Here is a 12127-nt window from a genome sequence, read left to right as displayed (position 1 = left end):
TCATTAGTGAGGGTGCAGATTTTGGGTGTCATTAATGATGCTGCTGATTTTGGGTGTCATTAGTGAGGGTGTTGATTTTGGGTTTCATTAGTGAGGATGCTGATTTTGGGTGTCATTAGTGAGGGTGCTGATTTTGGGTGTCATTTGTGATGGTGCTGATTTGAGGTGTCATTAGTGAGGGTTCTGATTTTGGATGTCATTAGTGAGGGTTCTGATTTTGGGTGTCATTAGTGATGGTGCTGATTTTGGGTGTCATTAGTGAGGGGCTGATTTTGGGTGTCATTAGTGATGGGGCTGATTTTGGGTGTCATTAATGATGGTGCTGATTTTGGGTGTCATTTGTGATGGTGCTGATTTTGGGTGTCATTCGGAATGGGGCTGATTTTGTGTGTCATTAGTGAGGGTGCTGATTTTGGGTGTCATTAATGAGGGTGCTGATTTTGGGTGTCATTAGTGATGGTGCTGATTTTGGGTGTCATTAGTGATGGGGCTGATTTTTGGTGTCATTAGTGAGGGTGCCGATTTTGTGTGACATTTGAGATGGTGCTTATTTTTGGTGTCATTAGTGAAGGTGCTGATTTTGGGTGTTTTTAGTGATGGGGCTGATTTTGGGTGTCATTAGTGAGGGAGTTGATTTTGGGTGTCATTAGTGATGGGGCTGATTTTGGGTGTCATTAGTGAGGGTGCTGATTTTGGTTGTCATTAGTGATGGGGCTGATTTTGGGTGTCATTAGTGAGGGTTCTGATTTTGGTTGTCATTAGTGATGGGGCTGATTTTAGGTGTCATTAATGATGGTGCCGATTTTGGGTGTCATTAGTGAGCTGCAGATTCTGGGTGTCATTAGTGAGGGTGCTGATTTTGGGTGTCATTAGTGAGGGTGCTGATTTTATGTGTCATTAGTGAGGCTGCTGATTTTGGGTGTCATTAGTGATGGGGCTGATTTTGGGTGTCATTAATGATGGTGCTGATTTTGGGTGTCATTTGTGATGGTGCTGATTTTGGGTGTCATTCGGAATGGGGCTGATTTTGTGTGTCATTAGTGAGGGTGCTGATTTTGGGTGTCATTAGTGAGGGTGCTGATTTTGGGTGTCATTAGTGATGGTGCTGATTTTGGGTGTCATTAGTGATGGGGCTGATTTTTGGTGTCATTAGTGAGGGTGCCGATTTTGTGTGACATTTGAGATGGTGCTTATTTTTGGTGTCATTAGCGAAGGTGCTGATTTTGGGTGTTTTTAGTGATGGGGCTGATTTTGGGTGTCATTAGTGAGGGAGTTGATTTTGGGTGTCATTAGTGATGGGGCTGATTTTTGGTGTCATTAGTGAGGGTGTTGATTTTGGGTGTCATTAGTGATGGGGCTGATTTTGGGTGTCATTAGTGAGGGTGCTGTTTTTGGGTGTCATTAGTGAGGGTGCTGATTTTGGGTGTCATTAGTGAGGGTGCTGATTTTGGTTGTCATTAGTGATGGGGCTGATTTTGGGTGTCATTAGTGAGGGTTCTGATTTTGGTTGTCATTAGTGATGGGGCTGATTTTAGGTGTCATTAATGATGGTGCCGATTTTGGGTGTCATTAGTGAGCTGCAGATTCTGGGTGTCATTAGTGAGGGTGCTGATTTTGGGTGTCATTAGTGAGGGTGCTGATTTTATGTGTCATTAGTGAGGCTGCTGATTTTGGGTGTCATTAGTGAGGGTGCCATTTTTGGGTGTCATTAGTGAGGGTGTTGATTTTGGGTGTCATTAGTGACGGTGCTGATTTTGGGTGTCATTATTGAGTGTGCAGATTTTGGGTGTCTTTAGTGAGTGTGCTGATTTTGGGTGTCATTAGTGAGGGTACTGATTTTTGGTGTCATTAGTGAGGGTGTTGATTTTGGGTGTCATTAGTGTGGGTGTTGATTTTGGGTGTCATTAGTGATGGGGCTGATTTTGGGTGTCATTAGTGAGGGTGCTGATTTTGGGTGTCATTAGTGAGGGTGTTGATTTTGGGTGTCATTAGTGAGGGTGCTGATTTTGGGTGTCATTAGTGAGGGTGCTGATTTTGGGTGTCATTAGTGAGGGTGCTGATTTTGGGTGTCATTAGTGAGGGTGCTGATTTTGGGTGTCATTAGTGAGGTTGTTGATTTTGGGTGTCATTAGTGATGGGGCTGATTTTGGGTGTCATTAGTGAGGGTGTTGATTTTGGGTGTCATTAGTGAGGGTGCTGATTTTTTGTTCATTAGTGAGGGTGTTGATTTTGGGTGTCATTAGTGATGGGGCTGATTTTGGGTGTCATTAGTGAGGGTGTTGATTTTGGGTGTCATTAGTGAGGGTGCTGATTTTGGGTATCATTAGTGATGGGGCTGATTTTGGGTGTCATTAGTGAGGGTGTTGATTTTGGGTGTCATTAGTGAGGGTGTTGATTTTGGGTGTCATTAGTGATGGTGCTGATTTTGTGTTCATTAGTGATGGGGCTGATTTTGTGTTCATTAGTGATGGGGCTGATTTTGTGTTCATTAGTGAGGGTGCTGATTTTGGGTGTCATTAGTGAGGGGGCTGATTTTGGGTGTCATTAGTGATGGGGCTGATTTTATGTGTCATTAGTGAGGGTGCTGATTTTGGGTGTCATTAGTGAGGGTGCTGATTTTGGGTGTCATTTGTGATGGGGCTGATTTTGGGTGTCATTAGTGAGGTTGCCATTTTTGGGTGTTATTACTGAGGGTGTTGATTTTGGGTGTCATTAGTGATGGTGCTGATTTTGGGTGTCATTAGTGATGGGGCTGATTTTGGGTGTCATTGGTGAGTGTGCAGATTTTGGGTGCCTTTAGTTAAGGTACTGATTTTGGGTGTCATTAATGATGGGGCTGATTTTGGGTGTCATTAGTGAGGGTGTTGATTTTGGGTGTCATTAGTGATGTGGCTGATTTTGGGTGTCATTAGTGAGGGGGCTGATTTTATGTGTCATTAGTGAGGGTGTTGATTTTGGGTGTCATTGGTAAAGGTGCTGATTTTAGGTGTCAGTGAGGGTGCTGATTTTGGGTGTCATTAGTGAAGGTGCTGATTTTGGGTGTCATTAGTGAGGGTACTGATTTTGGGTGTCATTAGTGATGGGGCTGATTTTGGGTTCATTAGTGATGGTGCTGATTTCTGATGTCATTAATGGTGGTGGTGATTTTAGGTGTCAGTGAGGGTGCTGATTTTGGGTGTCGTTATTGATGGTGCAGATTTTGGGTGTCATTAGTGAAGGTGCTGATTTCTGGTGTCATTAGTGAGGGTGCAGATTTTGGGTGTCATTAATGATGCTGCTGATTTTGGGTGTCATTAGTGAGGGTGTTGATTTTGGGTTTCATTAGTGAGGATGCTGATTTTGGGTGTCATTAGTGAGGGTGCTGATTTTGGGTGTCATTTGTGATGGTGCTGATTTGAGGTGTCATTAGTGAGGGTTCTGATTTTGGGTGTCATTAGTGAGGGTTCTGATTTTGGGTGTCATTAGTGATGGTGCTGATTTTGGGTGTCATTAGTGAGGGGCTGATTTTGGGTGTCATTAGTGATGGGGCTGATTTTGGGTGTCATTAATGATGGTGCTGATTTTGTGTGTCATTAGTGAGGGTGCTGATTTTGGGTGTCATTAGTGAGGGTGCTGATTTTGGGTGTCATTAGTGATGGTGCTGATTTTGGGTGTCATTAGTGATGGGGCTGATTTTTGGTGTCATTTGTGAGGGTGCCGATTTTGTGTGACATTTGAGATGGTGCTTATTTTTGGTGTCATTAGTGAAGGTGCTGATTTTGGGTGTTTTTAGTGATGGGGCTGATTTTGGGTGTCATTAGTGAGGGAGTTGATTTTGGGTGTCATTAGTGATGGGGCTGATTTTTGGTGTCATTAGTGAGGGTGTTGATTTTGGGTGTCATTAGTGATGGGGCTGATTTTGGGTGTCATTAGTGAGGGTGCTGTTTTTGGGTGTCATTAGTGAGGGTGCTGATTTTGGGTGTCATTAGTGAGGGTGCTGATTTTGGTTGTCATTAGTGATGGGGCTGATTTTGGGTGTCATTAGTGAGGGTTCTGATTTTGGTTGTCATTAGTGATGGGGCTGATTTTAGGTGTCATTAATGATGGTGCTGATTTTGGGTGTCATTAGTGAGCTGCAGATTCTGGGTGTCATTAGTGAGGGTGCTGATTTTGGGTGTCATTAGTGAGGGTGCTGATTTTATGTGTCATTAGTGAGGCTGCTGATTTTGGGTGTCATTAGTGAGGGTGCCATTTTTGGGTGTCATTAGTGAGGGTGTTGATTTTGGGTGTCATTAGTGATGGTGCTGATTTTGGGTGTCATTATTGAGTGTGCAGATTTTGGGTGTCTTTAGTGAGTGTGCTGATTTTGGGTGTCATTAGTGAGGGTACTGATTTTTGGTGTCATTAGTGAGGGTGTTGATTTTGGGTGTCATTAGTGTGGGTGTTGATTTTGGGTGTCATTAGTGATGGGGCTGATTTTGGGTGTCATTAGTGAGTGTGCTGATTTTGGGTGTCATTAGTGAGGGTGTTGATTTTGGGTGTCATTAGTGAGGGTGCTGATTTTGGGTGTCATTAGTGAGGGTGCTGATTTTGGGTGTCATTAGTGAGGGTGCTGATTTTGGGTGTCATTAGTGAGGGTGTTGATTTTGGGTGTCATTAGTGATGGGGCTGATTTTGGGTGTCATTAGTGAGGGTGTTGATTTTGGGTGTCATTAGTGAGGGTGCTGATTTTGTGTTCATTAGTGAGGGTGTTGATTTTGGGTGTCATTAGTGATGGGGCTGATTTTGGGTGTCATTAGTGAGGGTGTTGATTTTGGGTGTCATTAGTGAGGGTGCTGATTTTGGGTGTCATTAGTGAGGGTGTTGATTTTGGTTGTCATTAGTGAGGGTGTTGATTTTGGGTGTCATTAGTGATGGTGCTGATTTTGTGTTCATTAGTGATGGGGCTGATTTAGTGTTCATTAGTGATGGGGCTGATTTTGTGTTCATTAGTGATGGGGCTGATTTTGTGTTCATTAGTGAGGGTGCTGATTTTGGGTGTCATTAGTGAGGGGGCTGATTTTGGGTGTCATTAGTGATGGGGCTGATTTTATGTGTCATTAGTGAGGGTGCTGATTTTGGGTGTCATTAGTGAGGGTGCTGAATTTGGGTGTCATTAGTGATGGGGCTGATTTTGGGTGTCATTAGTGAGGTTGCCATTTTTGGGTGTTATTACTGAGGGTGTTGATTTTGGGTGTCATTAGTGATGGTGCTGATTTTGGGTGTCATTAGTGATGGGGCTGATTTTGGGTGTCATTGGTGAGTGTGCAGATTTTGGGTGCCTTTAGTTAGGGTACTGATTTTGGGTGTCATTAATGATGGGGCTGATTTTGGGTGTCATTAGTGAGGGTGTTGATTTTGGGTGTCATTAGTGATGGGGCTGATTTTGGGTGTCATTAGTGAGGGGGCTGATTTTATGTGTCATTAGTGAGGGTGTTGATTTTGGGTGTCATTAGTGATGGGGCTGATTTTGGGTGTCATTAGTGATGGGGCTGATTTTATGTGTCTTTAGTGAGGGTGTTGATTTTGGGTGTCATTAGTGAGGGTGCTGATTTTGGGTGTCATTAGTGAGGGTGTTGATTTTGGGTGTCATTAGTGATGGTGCTGATTTTCAGTTCATTAGTGAGGGTGCTGATTTTGGATGTCATTAGTGTGGGTGCTGATTTTGGGTGTCGCTGGTGAGGGTGCTGATTTTGGGTGTCGTTGGTGCATCTGTTGATTTTGGGTGCAGTGAGCGGGTATGTAAATGACAATCCTCAGTTGCGTTCCATCCTGCATCGGTACCAGCTACGTGTGTCATGTGGGACCGAGTGAATATCAGGGTCTATTGGAGACCGACATGGATTCCTTCCCCCCCATTACAGGAACTCGAGGTTCTGAAATCACCTCAAGCTACTCCAGTACATTTTGCGGACTCTGTTGTAATGTAGCACTCACAGCAACCAATTTGCACGCAGCAAGTTCCCAGGAACAACAGTGTGACCTTTACCAGGTAATCTTGTTCTTTGTGACTTTGATTGAGGGGAAAAGTTGGCACTGGGGCAATGGCGGATTTCCCCTGCTATTCCTTCAGGAATGGCCAATAAATCCCACATGACAGGGCCAATTCAGCCTCATCTGAAAGACAGAATTTCTCCCTCAGAGCTGCTTGTCCGACAACGCAGTGCACCAACAGACAGGGGGGGTCAGTGCTGATGGAGTGCTGAACTGTCGGAGGATCAGTACTGAGGGAGTGCTGCACTGTCGGAGGATCAGTGCTGAGGGAGAGCTGCACTGTTGCAGGGTCACTACTGAGGGAGAGCCGCACTGTCGGAGATTCAGTACTGAGGGAGAGCTGCACTGTCGGTGGGTCAGTACTAAGGGAGAGCCGCACTGTCAGAGGGTCAGCACTAAGGGAATGCTGCACTGTTAGCGGTTCAGTGTTGAGGGAGCGCTGCACTGTCGGGGGTTCAGTATTGAGGGAGTGCCGCACTGTCGGAGCGTCAGTACTGAGGGAGAGCTGCACTGTCGGAGGGTCAGTGCTGAGGGAGAGCTGCACTGTCGGAGGGTCAGCGCTGAGCTGCACTGTCGGAGGGTCAGTGCTGAGCGAGAGCTGCACTGTCGGAGGGTCAGTACTGAGGGAGTGCTGCACTGTCGGTTTGTCAGTGCTGAGGGAGAGCTGCGCTGTCAGAGCATCAGTGCTGAGGGAGAACCGCACTGTCGGAGGGTCAGTACTGAGGGAGAGCTGCATTGTCGGAGGGTCAGTGCTGAAGGAGAGCCGCACTGTCGGAGGGTCAGTACTGAGGCAGCGCCGCACTGTCGGAGGGTCAGTACTGAGGGAGTGCTGCACTGTCAGAGGGTCAGTACTGGGTGAGCGCCGCACTTTCGGAGGGTCAGTACTGGGGGAGCGCCGCACTGTCAGAGGGTCAGTACTGGGTGAGCGCCGCACTGTCGGTGGGTCAGTAGTGAGGGAGCACTGCACTGTCAGGGGCTCAGTAGTGATGGAGCGCCGCACTGTCGGAGGGTCAGTACTGAGGGAGTGCTGCACTGTCGGAGGGTCAGTACTGAGGGAGAGCTGCACTGTCAGAGAGTCAGAGCTGAGGGAGTGCTGCACTGTCAGAGGGTCAGTACTGAGGGAGTGCTGCACTGTTGGAGGGTCAGTACTGAGGGAGTGCTGCACTGTTGGAGGGTCAGTACTGTGGGAGTGCTGCACTGTGGGACGGTCAGTACTGAGGGAGTGCCGCACTGTGGGAGGGTCAATACTGAGGGAGTGCTGCACTGTCGGAGGGTCAGTACTGAGGGAGAGCTGCACTGTCGGAGGGTCAGTACTGAGGGAGTGCTGCACTGTCGGAGGGTCAGTACTGAGGGAGTGCTGCACTGTCGGAGGGTCAGTACTGAGGGAGTGCTGCACTGTTGGAGGGTCAGTACTGAGGGAGTGCTGCACTGTCAGAGGGTCAGTACTGGGTGAGCGCCGCACTTTCGGAGGGTCAGTACTGGGGGAGCGCCGCACTGTCAGAGGGTCAGTACTGGGTGAGCGCCGCACTGTCGGTGGGTCAGTAGTGAGGGAGCACTGCACTGTCAGGGGCTCAGTAGTGATGGAGCGCCGCACTGTCGGAGGGTCAGTACTGAGGGAGTGCTGCACTGTCGGAGGGTCAGTACTGAGGGAGAGCTGCACTGTCAGAGAGTCAGAGCTGAGGGAGTGCTGCACTGTCAGAGGGTCAGTACTGAGGGAGTGCTGCACTGTTGGAGGGTCAGTACTGAGGGAGTGCTGCACTGTTGGAGGGTCAGTACTGTGGGAGTGCTGCACTGTGGGAGGGTCAATACTGAGGGAGTGCTGCACTGTCGGAGGGTCAGTACTGAGGGAGAGCTGCACTGTCGGAGGGTCAGTACTGAGGGAGTGCTGCACTGTCGGAGGGTCAGTACTGAGGGAGAGCTGCACTGTGGGAGATCAGAATTAATGAAGAGGAAATTTGTTCTGGAAATTGGAATTTTTCAAGAATTGTTGTAATTGGTATTTTTAGCAGAAGGGTAGGCTTGGTACCGGAGTAGTACCGAGATTTCGGTACAGAGTGAGCCTGTGGAAATGCATTCTGGAAATGACTGATCCATTGCGACATCACTGTTCCAGCAAACGAATGGTCTCGGTGGGTTCGAAAGCTCAAGGTGACTGAGCCCTCTTTCCCTCCTCTTCACAGTCTCTCCAGACCCAGTCGACAAGTACCTCGAGGACACGTCAGTAACATATGTAATGCCACGGGCCTTGGCTGCAACCAGAGGAGCGGAATACAGCAAAGCAGGTACCCGCAGGGTCGTGCTTCACACACTCCCCACCCCCCCCCCTCTCCCCCCCCCCACCCCCCCCCCCCCCCCCCCCCCATCCTGTCAAACTCTCCTGGGGTAGATATAGTGGGGTGAGACCCCTGGTTCTCCCTTATCTATTCTGCTAGTCATGCACTCAAAAAAAAACTCCAGGAGATTTGTGAATCATGATTTCCCTTTCATAACTCTATGCTGACTTTGTCTAATCCCCCTGATGTTTTCTAAGTGTCCTGTAATCACATCCTTTATAACAGACTCCAGCATTTTGCATACAATTGATGTCAGGATAACCAATCTGAAATACCCTGTTTTCTCGCGCCCTTTTTTAAACGGTGGGCTTACACTTCCCACCCTTCAATCTGCAGGGGCTGTACCAGAATCTAAAGATGACACCCAACGCTTCCTCTGTTTCCACGGCCAGCTTCTTTCGTACCTTGGGATGCAGATTGTCGGGCCCTGGGGACTTATCGGCTTTGAATCCCATTAATTTCTCCAGCACGATTGTTTTAGCGATATGAATTTCCTTCAATTCCTCCCCACTGAACCCTTGGTTCCCGAGTATTTCTGGGAAGTTATTTGTGTCTTCCTCCATGAAGGCAGAACTAAAGTCGTGGTTTTTTATTGCTCTGCCATTTCCTTTCTCTCTATTATCAATTCCCCTGTTTCAGACTGTAAGGGACCTACATTTGTCCTCAATAATCTTTTTACGTACTATAGAAGCTTTCACAGTCAGTTTTTATGTTTCCTGCAAGTTTACTCTCACACGCTATTTTTCCCTTTTTAATCAATCTCTTGGCCCTCCTTTGCTGAATTCTAAACTGCTCCCAATCCTCGGGCTTGCTATTTCTGTAGCAACTTTATGTGACTCCCCTTGGATCTCATACTATCTTTAATTTCTTTTTTTAGCTATGGTCAGGCCAGTTTGCTGCTGTGATTTTGTGCCAGAAAGGAAGACTTAACTGTTGCAATGCATAGACTCACTCCTTAAATAGCAGGCATTGCCTATCCACTGTCACGCCTCTCAATGAAGTTCCCCAATCCATCTTAGCCAACTCACACCTTCTTAGTTTCCATTGTTTAGATTTCAGGCCCTAGTTTCAGATCGGAATACTTCACTTTCCAATCTAATGTGGGATTCTAACATGTTATGGTCACTCTTCCCTAAAGGACCCCACACAACAGGATTATTAATTAACCCCTTCTCATTGCACAATACCAAACCCAGGATAGCCTATTCCCTGACCTGCTGGTCTAAACCATTTCGCGCACACTCCAGGAATTCATCGGCCACAGTGTTATTGCTAATTTGATTTGCCCAGTCTCTATGTAAATTGAAGTTACCCATGATCACTGTAGCGCCCTTGTTACATAAATCGCCAATTTCCTGTTTAATGCCGTCCCCTACCTTATCATTAGTGTTTGCAGGCCTATAGACAACCCCCATTCATGTTTCCTGCCACTTTTTGCTTCTTAGCTCCACCCATGACTGACTCTACATTGAGATTTCCAGAGCCAATTATCTTCATTACTGTTGCGCTGATTTCATCCATAGCTCACAGCGCCATGCCTCTTCCTTTTCCCTTCTGTCTGTTCTTCCTAAACACCGAGTTCCCTTGGGTATTCTGTTGCGAGTCTTGGTCACCCTACAGGCATGTCTCCATCACCTCAGTCATGTCATACTGTTTACATCTATTTGTGCTGCTAAATCATCTACCTTATTGCAAAATCTCTGTGCATTGGCATACAGTGCCCTGAAACTTGTCTTTTTAACATTTTTGCACATCTTATTTTATATTATGGCCGTATTTGCAGCTAGCCCTAGTTTCCTCTTCCTTCCACTTTCGCTTTGTAGCTTTCTATCCTTCATTCCCATCTTCGTTTCCCTCTTTTCTGTCTTCCCATTTAAGTTCCCATCTGCCTGCTACTCTTGTTTAAATCCTCTCCCACAGTACTAGCAAATACTCCCAGGACAGGTACAGCACGGAGGTAGATACAGAGCAAATCTCCCTCTACACTGTACCCATCAAACACTCCCAGGACAGGTACAGCGCAGGGTTAGATACAGAGTAAATCTCCCTATACACTGTCCCCATCAAACACTCCCAGGACAGGTACAGCACAGGGTTAGATACAGAGCAAATCTCCCTCTACACTGTCCCCATCAAACACTCCCAGGACAGGTACAGCACAGGGTTAGATACAGAGTAAATCTCCCTCTACACTGTCCCCATCAAACACTCCCAGGACAAGTACAGCACAGGGTTAGATACAGAGTAAAGCTCCCTCGACACTGCCCCATCAAACACTCCCAGGACAGGTACAGCACGGGGTTAGATACAGAGTAACTCTCCCTCTACACTGACCCATCAAACACTTCCAGGACAGGTACAGCACGGGGTTAGATACAGAGTAAAGCTCCCTCTACACTGTCCCCATCAAACATTCCCACAGCAGGTACAGCATGGGGTTAGATACAGAGTAAATCTCCCTCTACACTGTCGCCATCAAACACTCCCAGGACAGGTACAGCACGGGATTAGATACAGAGTAAATCTCCCCCTTCACTGTCCCTATCAAACACTCCCAGGACAGTTACAGCACGGAGTTAGATACAGAGTAAAGCTCCCTCAACACTGTCCCCATCTAGTACTCCCAGGACAGGTAAAGCACGGGGTTAGATACAGAGTAAAGCTCCCTCTATATTGTCCCCATCAAACACTCCCAGGACAGGTACAGCATGGAGTTAGATACAGATTAAATCTCCCTCTACACTGTCACCATCAAACAGTCACAGAGCAGGTACAGCACAGGGATAGATACAGAGTACATCTCCCTATACACTGTCTCCACTAAACACTCCCAGGGCAGGTACAGCACTGGGTTAGATACAGAGTAAATCTCCCCACACTGTCCCAATCAAACACTCCCAGGACAGGTACAGCACAGGGTTCGATACAGAGTAAAGCTCCCCCTACACTGTTCCCATCAAACGCTCCCAGGGCAGGTGCAGCATGGGGTTAGATGCAGAGTAAATCTCCCTCTACACTGTCCCCATCAAACGCTCCCAGGGCAGGTACAGCACGGGGTTAGATACAGAGTAAAGCTGCCCCTACACTGTCCCCATCAAACACTCCCAGGACAGATACAGCAAGGGGTTAGATACAGAGTAAAGCTCCGTCCACATTGTCCCCATGAAACACTTCCAAGACACGTACAACAGGATATTAGATACAGAGTAAAGCTCCTTGTACACTCTCCCCATCAAGTACTCCCAGAACAGGTATGGCACTGGGTTACATACAGAGTAAAGCTTCCTTCACAATATTCCCATCAAACACTCCCAGGACAGGTACAGCACGGGGTTAGATACAGAGTAAAGCACCCTCTACACCGTCCTCGTCTAACACTCCCAGGAGAGTTACAGCACGAGGTTACATACTGAGTAAATCTACCTCTACACTGTCCCCATCACCACTCCCAGGACAGGTACAGCACTGGGTTAGATACAGAGTAAAGTTGCCTCTACACTGTCCCCATCAAACACTCCCAGGACAGGTACAGCACGGGGTTAGGTACGGTGAAGCTCCCTGTACACTGTCCCCATCAAACTGTCCCAATACACGTGGAGCATGGGGTTGGATACAAAATAAAGCTCCCTCTACACTGTCCCCATCAAACACTCCCAGGACAGGTACAGCACAGGGTTAGGTACAATAAAGCTCCCTGTACACTGTCCCCATCAAACTGTCCCAATACAGGTACAGCACAGGGTTAGATACAGAGTAAATCTCCCTCTACACTGTCCCCATCA

At 47.4% G+C, this 12127-nt stretch overlaps 1 protein-coding gene across 1 annotated transcript in view; it reads left to right on the top strand.

Annotated features, from left to right (window-relative positions):
* dedd (death effector domain containing) overlaps nucleotides 1-12127 on the top strand; it is a 114589-nt gene that overhangs the window by 93909 nt on the left and 8553 nt on the right. The window contains exon 2 of the mRNA XM_041173995.1: nucleotides 8193-8294. Coding sequence (XP_041029929.1) covers nucleotides 8193-8294 — 102 coding nt within the window. The remainder of the gene's footprint in view (nucleotides 1-8192; nucleotides 8295-12127) is intronic.

This window comes from Carcharodon carcharias, chromosome 24 (assembly GCF_017639515.1).
Source record: "Carcharodon carcharias isolate sCarCar2 chromosome 24, sCarCar2.pri, whole genome shotgun sequence".
NCBI lineage: Eukaryota > Metazoa > Chordata > Chondrichthyes > Lamniformes > Lamnidae > Carcharodon > Carcharodon carcharias.
This window is presented reverse-complemented; position numbering and strand designations above follow the sequence as displayed.